General features: G+C 38.5%; 2 protein-coding genes across 4 annotated transcripts; one reads left to right on the forward strand and one right to left on the reverse strand.

The window, feature by feature from the left end:
• Positions 1-8,162: 8,162 nt before the first annotated feature.
• Positions 8,163-8,833, reverse strand: LOC135607569 (probable WRKY transcription factor 65; the record flags this gene model as incomplete). The annotated part of the gene is made up of 2 exons (XM_065099510.1): positions 8,163-8,688; positions 8,757-8,833. Coding segments are annotated over 2 exons (603 nt in total), but the record flags the coding sequence as incomplete, so codon positions are not given.
• A 922-nt stretch (positions 8,834-9,755) lies between these two features.
• LOC135607719 (protein LIKE COV 1-like) lies at positions 9,756-18,787 on the forward strand. Of its 3 annotated transcripts, XM_065099735.1 has the most exons (8): positions 9,756-9,993; positions 10,803-10,855; positions 10,951-11,060; positions 15,866-16,033; positions 16,108-16,205; positions 18,028-18,154; positions 18,262-18,407; positions 18,509-18,787. In XM_065099735.1, the coding sequence occupies exons 1-7, from the start codon at positions 9,823-9,825 to the stop codon at positions 18,360-18,362; spliced, it is 828 nt and encodes a 275-aa protein (XP_064955807.1). In that variant the 5' UTR covers positions 9,756-9,822; the 3' UTR covers positions 18,363-18,407; positions 18,509-18,787. The 3 variants fall into 3 exon arrangements, with proteins under 3 accessions (XP_064955807.1, XP_064955806.1, XP_064955805.1); XM_065099734.1 differs by having other exon boundaries at positions 18,262-18,787; XM_065099733.1 differs by lacking the exons at positions 15,866-16,033; positions 16,108-16,205; positions 18,028-18,154; positions 18,262-18,407; positions 18,509-18,787 and adding exons at positions 13,766-14,575; positions 14,654-14,772; positions 14,860-15,859.
• Positions 18,788-20,020: the final 1,233 nt, after the last annotated feature.

A 20,020-nucleotide genomic window follows, 5' to 3' on the forward strand; every position in this document is an offset into this window, starting at 1 on the left:
CGGAGCCCTTTTCTTATTGGATATCCAATAAGCCCCTGAATTATTGGATCCTATGGACAAGATCCAATAAGAGCCCATGAGAGATTATTGGATAGAGATCCAGTAATCTAAAAGGCTTAGGTTATTGGATGTAGATCCAATACCCACTAGGGGAGAATCCATTAGGGTTTGATAGGAGATCTCTATAAATATGAGGTATTCAGAGCCTAATAGGCTAGAGCCTTTGCTTGCCTCTCCTATTCTCCTTCTCCTCTCCACCTTAGAGCAGGCTTAGAGTTTTGAGGAGCGTCATCGCAGCCCTGTTATGTGGATCACCGCTAGAGAGGAGGACGCTTGACCTCCTTCACCCTCTCCTAAAGATCTGCAAGGAAACAGAGATATACGATCTCCTTATGTAACACAATCTACTCTATATGCAGTTTTTCAGTTTCGTGGATTTTGCGCACCAATCTTCGAACGACGACGAACATCTCTTTGGGAATCGGAGATTTTGTTTTCTTGTTCTTCCGCTACGCATGTGATGTCGCCCCCAAGATTTCCTAATAGGTAGTTTGATGGAGATCCAATATCCAATATGATAGGATCCATTATGGTTAAGTTAATAGGGGGCCTCTATAAATAGGAGGGAAATAAAAGTTCATGTGCTAAAGCTTCTCTTGGTTACCATCTCCTATTCACCTCTCTACTTCTCCTCCTCAGATAACAGGCTTGGAGATTGGAGAAGCATCGTCATAACCCTATTGTGTAGATCATCGCTAGAGAGGAGGACGCTTGACCTTCTTCTTCCTCTCTTATAAATCTATAGGGAATTAGGGATATACGATCTCCCTATGTAACACAATCTTTCATATATGCATTTTTTAGTATCATGGACTTTGTGCACCAATCTTCGCATAACGATGAACATAATTTAAGAGAAATTTAGGGATTTTTGTTTTTCTGTTCTTTCGCTACGCATGTGATATCGCTCTAGATTTTCTTAAAGCCATGAGTTGTACTTATCAGAACTCCTTCTAACTTAGAACTCCTTCTGACTCAAAACTCCTTTTGATTCAGTAAATTATTATCTCATAATAATTCATTCAACTCATCTATCATCCCATAATAATTCACTCAACTCATCGACTATGGACATACTAGGTCATTACACCATAGTTCCCAAATGATACAAGGGGATCTAATCCATTAGACATGTCTACTCTCAATTATTGTGTTTGTAAAGTCCCTCATCCATATAATATCCTAGAGACCGTATACTAAGCATGGTGTTATCAAGCCCATACGAAATCTACTCGAGCCTCGCTCTAATCAGATTCTCTTAGAGAACTCTTTCTCTCTTAATTCAAATAACTTTGCCTAGGGATTTTCTTGAGCGAGAATACATGGGACATTTCTATCATGACATCGAGAGCAGATGATCCTCTATCGACACTCAAATTGCCTTCATAAGATTGGCTACCACTCCTAATGATCGATTGTGTTAGATCTGGAACTTCTAAACCTTTAAGTCTGGTATCAAAGAGCGGAGTAATCATATAGGACATCCTTAGTATCTCAAGTTTAAGAACCAGACACAATTGGAATCATAAAACTATTATTTGACGATGAGGTATTATTAACCATCCAATATTACGTGAGCGGATCATTTAGTAAACTCATTCTCAAATGAGCACATACACTATATCCCTAGTGTGCCGCACAAGTAGCTATGAGACTGTTGGGAAATCTTGGGGCGACATCACATGCGCAGCGGAAGAACAAAAAATAAAAAATAAAAATCTCCAATTCCCATAGATATGTTCGTTGTCGTACAAAGATTAGTGCGCAAAAATCTGTGAAATAAAAAACCACATGTGAGATAGATTACGTTACCTAGGGAGATTGTATATCCCTGAATCCTTGTATATCTATAGGAGAGAGTGAATGAGGTCAAACGCCTTCCTCTCTAGTGGTAATTTATACAACAGGACTGCGATGATGCTCATCAAAACTCCAGGCCTACTTTGAGATGGAGAGAGGGAGGAGAATAGGAGAGGCAACCAAAAGACTCTAGCCTATGAACCACTAGTTCTCTCCTATTTATATAGGTCCCCTATTAACTTAACCTTAATGGATCCTCCCCTATTGGGTATTGAATTTTCATCCAACTACTCAAGCCTATTAGATTATTGGATCTCTATCCAATAATCTCTTATGGGCTCTTATTGAATCTCATCCATAGGATCCAATAATTCAGAGGCTTATTGGATATCCAATAAGATATGGGCTACGACAGATATCTCATATCCAAATCTCTACTTATCATAATGCCTACCATATGTGTATGACCCTCTAGGGCCAATATCGAACTGTCCGTGAGTCATACTTGTCAGAACTCCCTTTGGCTTAGTGAATCATTATCTCCATAATAATTCACTCGACTCATTGACTGCGGACGTACTAGGCCACTACATCACAGTCCCCAAACGATACAGGGGAATCCAATCCATTGGACTTGTCTATCCTTAGTTACCATGTACCTATGGTCCCTCATCCATCTAATATCCTAGAGATCGTATACCGGGTATGGTATTGTCAGACCCATATGGTTTCTACTCAAGTCTCACTCTAATCAGATTCTCCCAGAGAACTCTTTCTCTCTCAATCTGAATGACCCTGACTAGGGATTTATATGGGCAAGAATACATGGAACATTCCTCTCATGACACTGAGAGTAGATGATCCTTTATCAACGCTCAATAGCCCTCGTAAGGTTAACTACCACTCCCAAAGATCGGTTGTGCTAGATCTGAGACATTCAAACCTATAAGTTCGGTATCAAATAGTGTAGCACTCATACAGGTCATCCTTGGTGTCTCAAGTCTAAGGACTAAATGTCTCAAGTCTAAGAACCAGATACACCACTAGGACTACTAAATCGCTATCTGATAATAAGGCATCATCAACCATCCAGCATTCCGTAAGCGGTCAATCAGTGAACTCATTCTCCAATGAGCACTTGTATTGTATCCCTAGTGTCCCCACACGAGCAACTATGAGACCAGTTGCATCCATCATATAGACGGGTATACAATATACCAGTTTATCCGGTTATCTTGATATCCCTCTAGAGTAACCTATGATCGGGATTATTTAGGATCTGTGTTTAAAGGCAAATCGGTCTCATTATCGTGATATCATCATGATCTGATTCTCATTGCATAGATCCAAGGACATCACAATATATATATATATATATATATATATATATATATATATATATATATATATATATATATATATATATATATATATATATATATATATATATATATATATATATATATGTAACAGGTAATATAAAGTGATAAATGTTAAAATATAATAAGCAAAAAGATTACATGTCAAGTCACATGTGGCTATCACTCACATGATTGGCTTGCATGGCACATATGACTAGTAGAGATCAACTACCTCCATTATAATGATAGATATACAGCACATCGATCTGCCCGGCTATCTCGATGTCCCTCTCGAGTAACATATGACCAGGAATGTTTAGGGTATGTATTTATAGGTAAATTAGTCTCATTATCATGATCTCATTTTAATCCAATTCTCATTGCATAGATCCAATGACATCACAATATATTTATTATCCAATATAAAATATAGAAATATCATAATAATAATAACTAAAAAGATTATGTAATGTGTCACACATGTTATCACTCACGTGATTGGTTTACATGACAACTGTAACTACTAAACCCATCATAGTGGGTCCATCCTCCCACCCACGACGGTCAAATCAAGACTTGTTATGCGAAAGTCGCTTCGACGGATTGACACCAATACTCCCGCCCATGACAATCTAATTAAGACCCATTATAACGGAAGCCACTCTAATGGACTGATAGCAATACTCCCACTATGGTGGTCAAATCAAGACCTGTTATGGTAGAAGCTACTCCGACTAATTGATATCGAGACTCTCGCCCACGATGGTCGAATCAAGACTCATTACAATGAGAGCCACTCCGATAGACTGATACCGATACTCCTGCCCATGATGGTTGAATCAAATCCTCCTCTAATGGAATGATACTGATACTCCCACCCATGATGGTTGAATCAAGACCCGCTACGGTGGAGCCACCCCAGTGGACTGATATCGATACTCCTACCTATGGCGGTTGAATCAAGACCCACTATGACGGACTGATACCAATCCTCCCTCTCACGTGGTCAAGCTAACACCTACTATTGTAGAACTACACTCCCACCCAGGCTATCATGCCCCTCGAATTTTTCCGTTCAGGAAGCGTGAACCTATCTTAAAATCGATAATATTATAATTCAGATCAACAATCCAATTCCAAGATCCAAACACACATTTGAGGGGACCTTGAGAAAATATAAGTCATTCATATCCATAATTCCACAAGTATGATATTCTATACAATCACAAAACCAACATGTACTACATGTTTATATCATTACACAATTTTAATATTCTCAAAATCCTAACATGAGAGATACTTTTCAAACATTTACAAGATACATCAATCTAGATTTGTCATTAATATTTCATTATATATAAAATGTACTTATAGATCAACCATCTTTAAACTACAAAAGATTTGTCCAAAAAATCTTCTAGCCTTCCATTACCTCAGCCCAATTTAAACATTTTAGCGAGCAATACATTATCTTAAAAAAATTATATAGCAACAGAGTGAGCATATAAAGCCCAATAAGTGACTAACATATCCATGACAAAGAGGACAGTTTCAAACAAATAAGATTTCAAAATATAAGACAGAGATACAAGAGTTCAAAGATAGCTACTCGACGTATCCAGAATTACAATGTCATATTGTTCGAAACATGTTTTATTCATAACAATGGAGTAAGAGCTAATTGGAGTATATCAATGACAGATGAAACATTTCAGAACATATCAATGGCAAAGAAAATGCTTCGGAACATATCAATGATATATGAAGTATTTCGGAGTATATCAATGACATATGAAGTTTTTCGGGAAATATCAATAACAAATGAAATATTTTGGAACATATCAAAGAACAAATATGAAACAGAAGCTCAAACGTCGCATTTGATGTTGCATACATTTCATTCTTATCCAAAGCACATATAGAAGCATATAACCAAAGCTTTGGATATCATATCAAATAAATAAAAGGTGAAGTGTGATCCCAAATATAATCTCCCAGGTCTGGGAGTGTCATCCATCCACGTTCAGATGAAGCCAGAGAGGGCCGACAAAGCATCGCAGGCTCTAAGTATATACCCTTTACCATTTTTGGCAAAGGTCTAGATAATCCCTTTACCATTTTTGACAAAGGTCCAAATAATCTCTTTACTATTTCTAGCAAATGTTCAAATAATCTTACAAACACCAGAGTACAAAAGAGTATTGTGAACAATAAAGTTGGCACATATCGAAAATATATGCGGAACAACGAAATGCATGTGCCTATACGAAACATTACGATACAAATATAAAGTTTACCTAATAGATTTAGGTATGCAAACACTTGTAGGAAAAAAGTATATAGAAATTTGAAGCAATAATGTAAAGCTAAACTACAGTAAAGATTTTAGTTGAAATCAATTTCCAAAGAGATGAAAGCAAAATCTACCAAAGCTCGATTCTAATAGAATTTGAGAGGCATATTACATGAATTATTTTGATAACAAATTATACTCTAATTTGTATAAAATAGGCTCATTCAAAAGATGTATTAATCTAGTTTTAGATAAATTATGTTTTGTATTAATAGGAGTTTCCAATAAGGAGTTACGATTAATTTAGTAACCAAAGGTCAGAGAATATTATCTTTGTTTTGTAGAATTCATAAAGTTGATTAGAACAAATGATTCAATAGGCATTTATACTCCAAATCTTTTAAATTAGATATATACAAAAGGTCTATGAGTCTAATTTTTAATAAATCATGTTTCAAATAAACCATAGTTTTCAACATAGAGTTATAATAGAGTTATAAGCAAGAGAGTACTGAAAAGTCAAAATCGATAGTCTCTGTTTTACAAATTTCATAGGGTCAATTGAAATAATAGTTTCGGTAGGTAAATAGACTCCAAATTTATCAATCTTGATATCAAAAGAAGAGCTATGAGTTTATTTTTGAAAAAATCTAACTTTTCCAAAATCAAGAATTTGTGAAGAATGTTATGACTAGAATATTATAGAAGGGTCAAATCTCAAAAAAAATCCAGACTCACAGTTTTATTCCCAAACGATAGAAATATCAAGTATGAAATCAAAATCTTCCAAATTTTTCATAATTAAGATGAAATTAAAGATCAAAATTTCTGAAGGAACGAGTTAGAATACTTATCTTAAAAAAGTTTGATTCTCAAATATAGGGAATTGATGCAAAACCTCAAGCAAAGCAAAGCTTCTTCTCCTACTTCAATTCCTCTTCCTTTCTCCTCTCAAACCCACATTGGCTACAACTCTTAAGTTTTTCTCTTTTAATTTCTCCTCTAATGCATTAGATTTAACTAATATAAGAATTACAATATAGTAAGCATGCATAAAGGGGGCTTAGGTATTATCCACAAAACAAACTTAGGTGGCACCATTAGGTTAGCTAGTGACATATGTCCATCATTTTTTTTTAAACCTAATATAAATCTTTTATAAATTATATTATATTTTTAATATTTACATTTAGGTCCCTATATTACAAATAGACCCTTATAAATTTTTTAAAAATGAAAGATGTTACACAAACATGCCCAAATGAACACTCAACTTCTCGTGCAGAAGGGGGAGGTAAAATTGGAGAAGGAAACCTCACAAAACAGAAGGGAAATGTCGAAAAATGAGAGAGAATGAACTCATATATCGAAGGGGAAGAATGAAGATAGAGACGGAGGAAAAGAGAGAGAGGTCCCTTCGGTCAATACTCGTCTAATCAAATGTCACCCCAGTAAAGTACAACCCACCCTAAACAGGCCTCGCACAAACCACCATGGTGCCAACAACGAACCCAAAGCTAAACAGTGATGACATCACCATATAGGAACACAGGAAAAGCAACATCCTTCAAGACCTCCATTTGAAGCTTTGAACAATGCCTTTCTAGGTGGATGAATAATAGGGATAATCCTAGTACTCCCCAACTCCCCTTGTCATGTAAGCAACACCTAAGAAAAAGCCCGAGAACCACCTCCCTATGGCCACCAACAAGAGATCACGTCACCTGCCCCAACTTCCAAGAATAGGCCCACATGTCCCACTCCTGATTAATACATCAACAGAAGTCATGCCTTCGCATTAATGACTGATGGCATATTCTGCCTTCACTAGTTTTCCATTTCCAACGGTCGATGAAGGGACCACTCCCTACCTAACCCAAAGTGGCAAGGAAGTCAGCCTAGAAGCATCCCCCTAACAGATTGCCCTGGGCACCAAAGGGCATACACTAGCAAGTTGCCCTCATTGATGCCTCCGTTGTGCAAGGTATGGGGGGCCTTGGCAAACACACGTCTAAGCCGCTTAATGTCCAAGTATAAAAGGCAAGCTCCGAACTAAGCTGGGGCAAGCGGGCAAGAGCTCTTAACTCTCTCATTTACATTATTAATCTCCCTCTCTGTCTCTTTGACTTAAGCATCGGAGAGGTCGAGCTGAGACACCCCCAACTTAAACCTATTGTGCAAGACCCTCGATACTATCCGGAGATGTACCCAGGAGGTAGCCCAACAATAAGGATGACTTAGCTCTCCAACCTGACTCTACCATACGAGGGTTAGATCGCTCCCAACGAATCACCTTTCTTATGAACTCCCACATAGGATCGTTGTGCTAACTCTTTGTGTTAGCAAGGAGAAGTCACAGTGAAGGACCTATATTTTCAACAGTAAATCAATTGGATTGACTCACCAGTGGATGGTTTCTATGTGTTAACAATCATTTATTTGTATATATAAATATACTTGTTCCTTTGTTGTTCCTTCAAATATCAATTCGCTAATGCCAAAAAAAAAAAAAAAAAGATATTTCCGGGCTTTCTGGGCTTTCATTTGCTTTGTTATTTGTGGATAACTTAGAAATCTGATTTGTGAAGATCGTGTCGGAGTAGTCAACCAAAGTAAAAGTAAAAGCATCAACTGCCGTACGCCGTCCATCACCCGGTGTGCCCCGACGTCAGTCCCCAGCGGAGCACCACTGAGTACTCCGGCAGCTCCCCCAGCCCCGCGAACAGCGACTCCTCCCCCAGCCCAGCCTCCCTCTCCCCCGCCATCGATCCCGTGGCCGCGTCGCTACCGAAATGGAGGGAGCCGTAGAGCAGCTCGTCGGAGCCAGCCGAGGTAGTGGAAGCAGAAGCCACGTCGGAGAACCATGGGAGGCGGCCGCCGTCGACCTGCTGCAGCGGCTCGTTCTTCCCGATCACGACGGGGTACTTCGCCTCCTGCTCGGGCGTGGACTCGAGCGGTCTGAAGCCTGACTGAGCTGGCGGCGCTGGCTCCTCTATGGGGGGCGGCGCCGGAGGAGGTAGGCGGTTCTGGTGGCGGCTGCCGTTCCTGGGGAGGGGACAGAGGTGGTTGTGGTCGAAGGAGTAGGTGACGATGAGCTTGGTGGGGTCCAGGCGGCTGCACTCCACCTGCTTCCTCGCCGGGCAACCCTTGCAGCTACTGCACCTGTAGTAACTCCTGCATGGCCACGAACGTACAAGAAACCAGAGCTCTCTCTCACACACACGCGGAAGCCAAGTACGCACCTGGGATTAGGGGAGCCTTTGATGGGCTTCTGCCCGTACTTCCTCCATGACCATGAATCCGACGGCGGGAACGAGTATCAGACTCGGGTTTATAATATAATATATATATATATATTATAAACCCTTATAATATATATATTATAAGGGTTTATAATAGCTATAAAAAATATATAAAATGTTAAGTAGAAAAAGAGTATCAATACTAATTATGATATCATAAGTGTGAAAAAAGAAAAATATATTGACTTATAATGATACCAAGACTAACTATCCACTATCCAAATCATAAATGACGATAAATCATTCATGTAATCGATCTGATTACGGCTTACAATTTTTTTATTATAGTATAGGTTGATTATGATAGGAAAACGATAAGATTTAATCATACAAGGAATAAAATAGATAAAAATATAACAAACATTGTATACATAATTAAGATATTAGAAATCTTTAATGTATATGATTGGTGATTTTTGATATGAGAGTTAAAGAAGGTTTAGTGTTCAACTATTGATTGAAGTTTATTATCTTCTCTCATAATGCTCCCACTGTTAGAGATTAAATAAATTTGATCAAAACCTCACATACAGTAGTTTATGATCAAATTAAATAGATATTATTTTCTGTCTCACTTTTGTAACTCTTAGTGAGAATATTCCCAAAAATCAATATTTTGTCATCGGATGATGCTTTTTGTTCCCATCTCCATCTCGACCGTCCAACCGTCCAGATTAAGAGACCCGTCCAGATCTAACGGTTCAGACGACGCGGCAATTGCTTTAGCACATTATGTGGAGAAACCTTTATGTTCTCCACCCACCGAAGGCCCGCGCATTCACCCAATTGATCTCAACCGTCCATTAGATCGATTTGGTCAGCCGTGAGTGACGTCAACCGCCCTTGATTGTCGCCACATTTTGCGTTGATGAGGGTGAAGGTTTGGGTATTATTGGAGGGTGTGTAAAGTCTTCTACCATTTCATTTCCCTTCCGTTTGGGTTTGCTTCAGCGCTTCGGTTGAGCGACTGGAAGAGCGAGGGAGGAAGAGAGATCGAGGCGAGGCGATGATGGGCGACGAGAAGTCGTCGAGTCCAATGGGAAATAGGGAGAGGGATCGTGAGTTGCTCATCCCCGTCGCGGACCACGACTCCGATTCCAGGGCTTCCTCCTCCTCCGCTTGCCCTAACCACCACCACCACCACCACCACCACCGCCACTCCCACACCGGTAGAGAGGTGGTCCACCTCCACCGATCTCTTCGTTCTTGTCGATCTTCTATTCGGTTTGATGCATTCCTTTTACGATTTCGTTTTACATTGTTTCCGCTCATTTCCTTTTGGTTTTGTGGTATTCGGCGATCATTGTCGCCTCTGTGATATGGATGTTCATGGACTTGAGTCTGGTTTTAGTTATTGTTTTTAGGGTTTGTTCATGAGCCGCGGAAGGATGCTATTCTTTTGACCTAATTAGGCTTGAAATTGGAACATATAATCGTATCTTCTCGCATATTTGGTGTAAGGAATTGGCATCAAAGAAAAAAAATCCTTTTTTTTTTCCTGTTATCTGAGGTTAACAATGTTCAGATCAATGACATCGAATCGTGTTAGACGTGCCTTGGCCGTTTATCTGCGAGGAAATATGTTGATGGTAGAGCTCATTTGCTAAAATATATGAAGTTTAGCTGCAGCATATACTGAACTTCTCTAATTATTTCGTGCCTTGTACGTCACTTTTATTAGTTGAGCGGAATGCTCAAATGGAGAACTTTAAAGCCCTTGCCATTGTTTCCCGTTGCTATCTCACTGTGGCAAATAGTTTCTGTCTTAACACCATACCCACATTCGATTTAAGTTTTCATTACAGAGCCCGTGATGTTTGCCACTGCATTAACTACTGGAAAAAGGTTATGTGGTTCTTCTTTATGTGCTAACTGCTCTCGTTTTGAAATCCTTATCAAGTATTGTGACGATGTATGTAGACTTGATGCTTATCATTGCAGCTTTTCATAAGAAATGGTTTTACTAATCCATTTCTTCAAGTGCAGGCGTTTTATATAGTCATCCACAGTTGGGCTTCGAAAAAGTTCATGACAGGATGGTAAGCTTCTTTCATCTATATCCAGCATGAACTTACATATGCTTTTAGTTTTGATCTTATTAACTAGTGACCGATCACTTTTTCTGCATTTGCAGTGTGATCCTCTTTCCAATTGCTATCACCTTTTATATCACCTGGTGGTTTATTCATTTTGTTGATGGATTTTTTTCTCCGATCTATGCTCAACTTGGGATAAACTTATTTGGTATGCACATTATTATTTTTTTTTCAAAATATTCTATGTGATTCAAGTGACAATTCAGATGCTGTACATTTATTGTAATGAAATATTTATTTAAATGATCTTTGTAGCTGAGTTTTCCATTACTGGTTTCTGTTTGGAAGTACATGTTCTCAGATGGTTGTTGATTTTTCCTGGATGCTGTTTGAAGCTGAGATTGTTTCACTCTTATCGAACATATTCTTTGATAATATAATACTGGAACCATTAATGCTTCTTTGGACCTTCCATTTTAAAGTCCCTGTCGTTTTTCTTCTCATTCTTAAGCTGCAAAACCAGTCTGGCTAACCTTGCAGTTCACATTTGACATAATACACTTCTTTCATTTGAAAATCTAAAGACTGTTGTAAAATTTCAATTACTCTAGCAAGTAGCAACCTTTAGGTTCCTATGCTGATTGGGCATCACAAATTTTCATTGGAAAGTCCAATGACTGAGGGTTTCATCTTTTGATTGCTCGAGCCATCTTTCTGGGTCTGATGGATCAAATGTATAGAAGCTTGCAGACGTGTACTCTGAAATTAGTACATCCAGGAAGAAGTGGGTGATGTTCTGTTTTGCAAGTAGCTTGCCACGGTTTTCGGTCAATCAACTGGGTCACTTGTCTTATTTAGTGAGGTTGAGCAATTCGTTTTCATTTCTTGTTTGTGATACAATCACCTCTTCATTTTTATGTAACTTCATATGTTATTTAAGTATCTACGTGCAGTGATTGCAAAAGGCGCTCGGGCGCTCGCCTAGGCGCTCGGGCGAGGCGAGGCGAGGCCCGAGCGCCTCGCTAATGTCCCAGGCGGCGCGCTTCAAACAGGCGCCGCCTGGGCGCTCGCCCGAGCCCAGGCGCTGGGCGCTTCGGGCGAGCGCCTGGGTAAACCAAGGCGACCGAACCAGAATTTTAGGTCTGGTTCGGTCCTGGTTCGGTTGTTAGTTGGTTCAATCGAACCAACTAAACCGATATAACCCAAACCCTAACCCAACACTAACCTGCTGCCGCTGCCGCTCTCGATCCCGATCCCGATCCCGATCGCGATCTCGTCGCTCGCTGCCGCTGCTCCCGCTGCTCCCGCTGTCGCTGCTCGCGCCTCCCGCGAGCCTTCCCGCTGCTCGCGCCTCCCGCGAGCTCTCTCGCTGCTCGCGCCTCCCGCGAGCCCTCTCGCTGCTCGCGTCTCCTGCGAGCCCTCCCGCAAGCCTTCCCGCTGCTCGCGCCTCCCGCGAGCCCTCTCGCCTCCTGCGAGCCCTCCCGCGAGCCTTCCCGCTGCTCGCGCCTCCCTCGAGGCCTCCCGCTGCTCGCGCCTTCCGCTCCCTTTCCCTTTCCCGCTGCCGCCGCTCGCTGCTGCTGCTGCTGCCGCTGCCGCCGCTCGCCGCTGCTACCGCTGCTGCCGCCGCTCGCCGACGCTGCTGCCGCCGCTCGCCACTGCTGTTGCCGCCGACGCTGCTGCCGCCGCTCGCCACTGCTGCTTCCTCGTTTCTCCTCAGTATACTCTTAATATTAAGTTTATTTGAATTTTGAAATGATTAATTTTCTGTTAATAGATTAATAATATATTACTTTGATTTTAATGTTGTTAATTTTTATTTATTTGAAATTATTGTTAGGTTTCAACAAAAATGGCAAGTGTAGAGAGCAACTCAATAGAGTCTCCAATGGTATCAAAAAAAGATCCTGCATGGAAGTATAATTATTTGAAGGATCCGAAAGATCCTAATGCAGTGACTTGCATATTCTGCGATAAGACTACCAGAGGTGGTATTTTTCGTGCAAAACAACATCTAGTAGGAAATTTCAAGAATGCAGCAGCTTGCAAAAAATGTCCACCTGAGGTAAAAGAAGAGTTGCTGAATTATATGAATGAAAAGAAGACACAAAAGAATGAATCTTATGGGAATTTACCAGAAGACAATGTTGAACATCTCAGGGATGAAGAAGAAGATTATTCTGCAAGTATTAACCCAAGTGAAAAAAGAGTATACGACAAAAAAGGAAAAGAAGTTATGAGTACTAAGAAAGGTAGAAAAGGACCGATGGATCTATATATGCTTCAAGGATCCCAGAAACAACAAGGGCAAGCAGGAGGCTCAAAATTGAGACAAACAAATATAAGTGATGCTTGTGATAAAGAAATAAGAGGAAGAACAATTCAGCACATTGCTCGCTTCTTCTATCAGGCTGGTCTTCCCCTTAGTACAACTCGTTTAGACAGTTTTAAGGATATGATTGAAGCTATTGGAAGATATGGTGCAGGATTAAAACCTCCAAGTTATTATGAGATGCGAGTTCCATTGCTGCAAAAAGAGTTGAATTATACAAATGACTTACTAAAGGGTCATAAAGAATCATGGGCAACACATGGTTGCTCTATTATGTCAGATGTTTGGACTGACAGGAGGCGCAGGAGTATAATTAATTTTATGGTTAATTGTTCTTTAGGGACTATGTTTGTGAAGTCAATAGATGCTTCATCTTTTGTAAAATCTGGAGACAAGATATATGATTTACTTGACAACTTCGTGGAAGAAATTGGAGAACAAAATATCGTTCAAATCATAACCGACAATGGAAGCAATTATGTTTTAGCTGGTAATATTCATCTTTTGATTTTGTTAATTATTTTATCTTCAATTAAGTGTGTTAAACTCTTAAGTCTTATCATTTTTGTTATCCTTTGTCTCAGGTAAATTGCTTGAATCAAAAAGACAACACTTGTATTGGACTCCATGTGCAGCACATTGTATTGATTTAATGTTGGAAGATATTGGAAAGATCTTAGAAATCAAGAAAACCTTAGAAAGGGCAATTTTTGTTGTTGGATTTCTTTATAATCACATTGGGGCTTTGAATATGATGAGAGAATTTACAGGGAATAAAGAATTAGTGAGACATGGTGTTACCCGATTTGCTACTTCATTCTTGACATTACAGAGCGTGCATCGTCAAAAACATACTCTGAGAAATATGTTTACCTCTGAGAAATGGGTGACAAGTAAATGGGCAAAAGAAGCAAAAGGCAAGAGGGCTGCTGATATCATCTTAATGCCATCCTTTTGGAATCATATAGTTTATATATTAAAGGTAATGGGCCCTCTTGTTCGAGTCCTTCGGTTGGTGGATAATGAAAATAAGCCTGCAATGGGATATATTTATGAGGCTATGGATAGAGCAAAGGAGACGATTAAAAGATCTTTTAATGAAAATGAAGAAAAATATGAGAAAATTTTTACAATCATTGACGAAAGATGGAATTGTCAACTTCATCGTCCCTTACATGCAGCAGGATATTATTTGAACCCTGAATTCTTTTATAAGATTAAATCTGTTGGATTTGATGCAGAAGTTTTGGGTGGGTTATATCAGTGTGTTGCAAGATTAGTTCCCAGCATTGAGGTTCAAGATAAGATTATTCATGAATTATCTTTATATAAAAATGCTGAAGGTCTTTTTGGAATTCCAATTGCCGTTCGATCCAGGACAACTACCTCTCCAGGTATTAATAATTTGATATAATTAATTTCATATATATTATGTTACTATGTTATTGCTAATAATAACATAAATTTTGCAGCTGAATGGTGGAGTCTATTTGGAAATTCCACCCCGAACTTACAGAAATTTGCTATCAAAGTACTTAGTTTGACATGTAGTGCTTCGGGTTGTGAGCGAAATTGGAGTGTCTTTGAGCATGTAAGTATTACTAAATATTTTTATTTTAATTCATTTATTTATTTAGATATATATATTAATATATTTTTAAATTATATGACATGACAGATTCACTCGAAGAGAAGAAATCGGTTAGAACATCAACGATTGCACGATCTTGTTTACATAAAGTATAATCAAGCTTTGAAGACTCGTCATGATTTGAAAAATAGATTTGATTCAATCTCATTGCAAGATATTGATGATTCAAATGAGTGGTTAGTAGGAGAAATGGGTGCTAACTTGCAAGATGCTGAAGACGAGCTTGTATTTGAAGATGATAGATTGACGTGGGGAGATGTGGCAAGAGCTTCAGGTGCTGGAGAATTACAAACATATACAAGACAGATGTCAAAGAGAAAAATGAGTGCAAAAGCATCAAGCTCGGCTCCTGCTATTGTTGAAGACATAGAGAATGAAACATATCTTGATGAAGAGGAAGGAATCGAAGAACAAGAGGAAGAAGACGAATTCAATGAAGATGATTTGTGTGAAAATGACGATAATATTGATTATGATGAATGACTTTGATGTAAAATTTTAATGTTTTGAATTTTGAAACTTTTTGTTAATGTGACATTGTGATTTTGTATATTAGATTTTCTTAATTGAATAGCATATTTTTATTTAAAATTTTAAATAATTATATTTATTAATTATATTATATATTTTTATATTTTAGCGCCTCGCTTCGCTCGGGCGAGCGCCTGGGCGAGCGCCTAGCGCCTCGGGCGTTTTTGGACCTTGGCGCCTTTTGGCGCCTAGCGCTTTTTAAATCACTGTCTACGTGTGTGTTCATCCACATGTCTTGGAGCATGCGCTACACATGCACAATTCTTGGAGCGTACTCAACAATGTGCATGCACAATTGTATCATGTAAATTTTTCTTGCTTTGTCCTTTGTTATGCTTGGGGTGGAACATTTTGGAAGCACTTGGGGTTTTTCACTATTGTGGAGCAAACACAGGTGTAAGATAGCTAAATTTGAAGAAGAGCCTTTGCCATAGATTCTTTTAATTTGTCCCCCTTCCTGTCAATGTTTTGTTTTCTAAATGCTGAATCCTTACCTTCCCAGGACTTGGTTTTGTAACTTCCATAACCTTCATTTTCTTGGTTGGAGTATTCATGTCATCATGGCTTGGTGCATCTGTCCTTAGTCTTGGCGAATGGTTTATCAAGCGGATGCCATTTGTTCGTCACATCTACAATGCCTCTAAGCAAATTAGTTCTGCTGTCTCACCTGGTAAGTAATTTCTACTTGTTCAATTTTTCAAACCTAAGTATATATATCACTGGTTCTTTTTTTTTTTAATACAGACCAGAATAAACAAGCATTCAAGGAAGTTGTAATTATCAGGCACCCTCGGCTTGGTGAACATGCATTTGGATTTATCACTTCCACTGTTGTTCTTCAGGTCTTGTCAGCTGTCATCGTTAACTATTGGTGGTATTACATGTTGCATAATAATTCATGATGGCTTTTGTGGTTCATATTCATGTTTATGTGCATAAACAATTTTGTTTTATGCACTGGTCCAAAGATCTGATTCTCCCTTTTGGTGTTTTACAATAAGACAGTATATCTTACTCTTTACGTGCGTTTCAGTTCATCCTTAAAGCTTGATAAGAAAAGCCTGGTAGTTGGCCAAATCTTCATTAATGAACAGCTGGGATAAGTGTCTGGTGGGATGGAGAGCTGATGGCATGCCAAGTTGCAGCACTGCACTAGAGACTGAGAGAGAGAGAGAGAGAGAGAGAGAGAGAGAGAGAGTAGAATAAGATCATTGGAACAGAGCAGTTCACAAGCAATCCTTTAGGGTAAAAAGTGTGGGAAAATGTCTCTATCATGGTTGGTAGATCAAGATTTACAATGCTTTCTACTTGATAGCATTTATATGAGGGTTCAGGTTTAACTTAAAGTTCTTTTTTTCTAAACAACATAAGAAAACTAGGGTTCAAGTGGACACTTCAAGGCACTTCTATACACATATCGTAGTGCCTGACCTTCAAAACTCATACAGTGCTCCCTAAGGTGGGTTTGATCAATAACAGGGATATGCATGTTGTCAATGATACATATGCATCATTTACCCTAGTTAAATCCTTCAATTCATTGAACTTCTTTTGACAATATCAGCAGGGAAACATCCTCTCTGGTTGCTGCAGGAGTAGGTTGTATACTTTTTGACTTTCCTCAGATGCCGAATTGGCAAGAGTCTCTTGCACTGAATTTGTCTTTTTTTGTCACAAGGAATACCTTGATATGGATGCTAATTAACTTATCTGCAGCATGTGCAGATAACTAGTTAAGTGAAAGAGCATACGACTCTAGTTAACTAAAAGAGAGGGCTTCACTCTGATAGGACAGTAAGGGAGTTCCTATGTTACAGAGATTGTGGTCCTCGAGTAGTAGTCGTATTCAAACATTTAATTAGCTTTAGGTTGACATGGGTTATGTATTAGAATTATTGAAACATTATTACTTATTTGAAACAACCACTATGTTAGGTGACCCCAAATAGTTTGGACTTCACAGGATTTTTGTTGGTGTTGAAACAACCACTGTGTGAACATGCATTGTAGTGCTATCAAGTCAAGTTTTTAAATCATGATCAGATCATTATGCATCAACCATTATTTATTGGTTTGACTAAGTATTGGTGTCGAGACATATAACTTGTTACCGGTATCTATGCATTTAATTTTTTGTTATTTTATTTGATGATACAAAAATCACACTGGTCCTAGGTTAATGAAACAGGCCCCAAACTGGTGTTAAAATCCTTTTATCAAGTGAATAATTCTTTGACTGACCACACATAGCTTAGTTCTTATTGTCATCTTGAATGACGGGCTAAGTGGTTTGATCAACCATAGTTGCATTATTTCCTGCTGGATGCAGATACTGTCTATGTTATATGCATGGTTGCTCCTTTTCTTAAGGCTTTGGCTTCTCTCTATGACCTCAATGGGCTTTACATGGAATGAGTGAACATTGTATTCCAATTTGTGGCCTAGGATGACTTTCTATTAGTCCTGCCTATAGCCTCAGGTCATGTGCCCTTGTCCAAAAGACAAAAAAAGGTAAATAATTTTTTGTCTTCACTTGAATATCGAATTTGCATGTGCATGAGCAACGTTTGGTCTATGCATCATTGTTGTTAGTGTTTGTCTCTATTTCTTCCCGGTGGCTTGTCTGTAGTCTCACATTTCTCATTTCAATTGATCTTCCAACAGAGTTATTCTGGTGAGGAAGAACTCTGCTGTGTCTATGTTCCAACCAACCATCTTTATATCGGTGACATTTTTCTGGTCAGCTCAAAAGATGTTATCAGACCAAATATTTCTGTTCGTGAAGGAATTGGTAGATTTCTGTCCTTTTTAATTGTTTAATGCACTTTGCCTATATTCATTTATCATTAATATCAGTCAAAATTAATATTCATGATATTCTTTTCATGGGGAACGCAGAGATTGTTGTTTCTGGGGGTATGTCAATGCCTCAAGTTCTGTCAGCACTGGATCCACATACAGTACCTGATGGAGCTAGATCTGGCAGAATTTACCCTTAGTTGCTGCTGGCAGATATAGCAGGGCAAAATTTTCATTAGTTTCAGGTAGTGGAAGACTGGCCGGTTTTTTCTTGGAGCGGTCTGGCAATTCTTGATGGCTCTTAACACACTTCTTTGGCTTTGGTTCGTTTGCGACTTGTAAATAGGTCATAAGAAATTTTGCAGAATTCTTCATGCTAATTCTGTGTGTCACCTGAATTACTGCTTCCCGGTGTTCTCCTTCAGCTTCTTCATATCGTAATCGTTAGGTGGTGTTCTACTTCAGCTTCTTCACATCGTAATCGTTAGGTAACGTACCATTTCAGTATTATGGATTGTAGGAAGACCTGCTATGATCTTTTTTACAGTCTTCAGTTAGGCATCTACTTTTTGGTTTCTAGCGACTAAAAGAAATGGTTGGAGGTAATAGGATGCTTCTTCAGTCACTTTGCTCGTAACTCCTTTGAGATGAGAAAATTATTGACTAATTTTGCGTACAAAAGTGAATTAGGTAATCCATCGTCAATATTTTTCTGCCCAGTTTTTGAGTGTGTAGTAACACAAAGTTGTATTTGTCACTGATTGCATCACTTTGTAAAGTTAAATCGTAGGAGTGGAAGCAGCAATGGGTTATTTTTTTAAGAATAAAGAGATAAAAATATATAAAATAATTAAAAGATAATATTAAAAAAATTGGATAATTATTAAATCCGTTTTAGGTCGAGCACACGCAGGATGAAGAAGATAAGGCCTTACCTTGGCACATTTCACAGCATTTGTATTATTAAATATATGATTTGATCTTCCTTTCCTCGAGTAAATTAGGAAATTAGATCAAAATTAGTCATGTCCTCATGTGACAACTTATAAATTTTAAATGAATCAAATTTATTTTTTTTAAAAAAAAGATAAGTTTAGTTTTGGGTGAATGCACTCCAACCATCTTTTTCTTTATTTATCTATTGATCTAGATGGTTCGTATTTCATTTTTTACTTTCTTTCTCTATCTATTCATTCATCTTTTATTTTTATTTTTCTATCTATTCATCTAAGTCTCCGAGATTTTTTTTCCTCTCTCTAGTATCTATTCATCCATCTTGTACTCTTTCTCTATCTATTCATCTCATCTCATGCTATTAGTTGGGGACTTTTTTTCCTCTCTCTCTCTCTCTAGTATCTATTCATCCATCTTTTACTCTTTCTCTATCTATACATCTCATCTCATGCTATTAGTAGTTGGGGACTTTTTTTTTTCCTCTCTCTCTCTCTCTATTATCTATTCATCCATCTTTTACTCTTTCTCTATCTATTCATCTCATCTCATGCTATTAGTAGTTGGGGACTTTTTTTCCTCTCTCTCTCTCTCTCTCTCTCTCTCTATTCGTCTCATGTTGTTGGGTTCGGTACTTGTCTTTCTCTATCTTTTATTTTGGTTTTGGAATTGAACTGCTCCATCTTTTACTCTCTTTTAACCTTGGTTTCGGAACCGAACCACATAGGGCCGATCTCAACAGTTTCGATTCCGATTCGAACCATTTTTTTTATATAAATATTTTTTAAAAATTAAAAATGATTTAAAAATTATTAATTATTTTATAAATCAAAGAATCACCCGTTCAAAAACGCCAATTCCCCAAAAAATCAAGAATCGTAACTGAACCATCGATATCCGATTCCGG

Source organism: Musa acuminata, chromosome BXJ2-3 (genome assembly GCF_036884655.1).
Source record: "Musa acuminata AAA Group cultivar baxijiao chromosome BXJ2-3, Cavendish_Baxijiao_AAA, whole genome shotgun sequence".
NCBI lineage: Eukaryota > Viridiplantae > Streptophyta > Magnoliopsida > Zingiberales > Musaceae > Musa > Musa acuminata.

Coding starts and splice junctions, on each gene's coding strand:
- LOC135607719 (XM_065099733.1), top strand. CDS start 9,823: ATGATGGGCGACGAGAAGTCGTCGAGTCCAATGGGAAATAGGGAGAGG. Junction 9,994..10,802: donor ACTCCCACACCGGTAGAGAG/GTGGTCCACCTC, acceptor CTTCAAGTGCAG/GCGTTTTATATAGTCATCCA. Junction 14,773..14,859: donor ATTGGAGTGTCTTTGAGCAT/GTAAGTATTACT, acceptor ATGACATGACAG/ATTCACTCGAAGAGAAGAAA.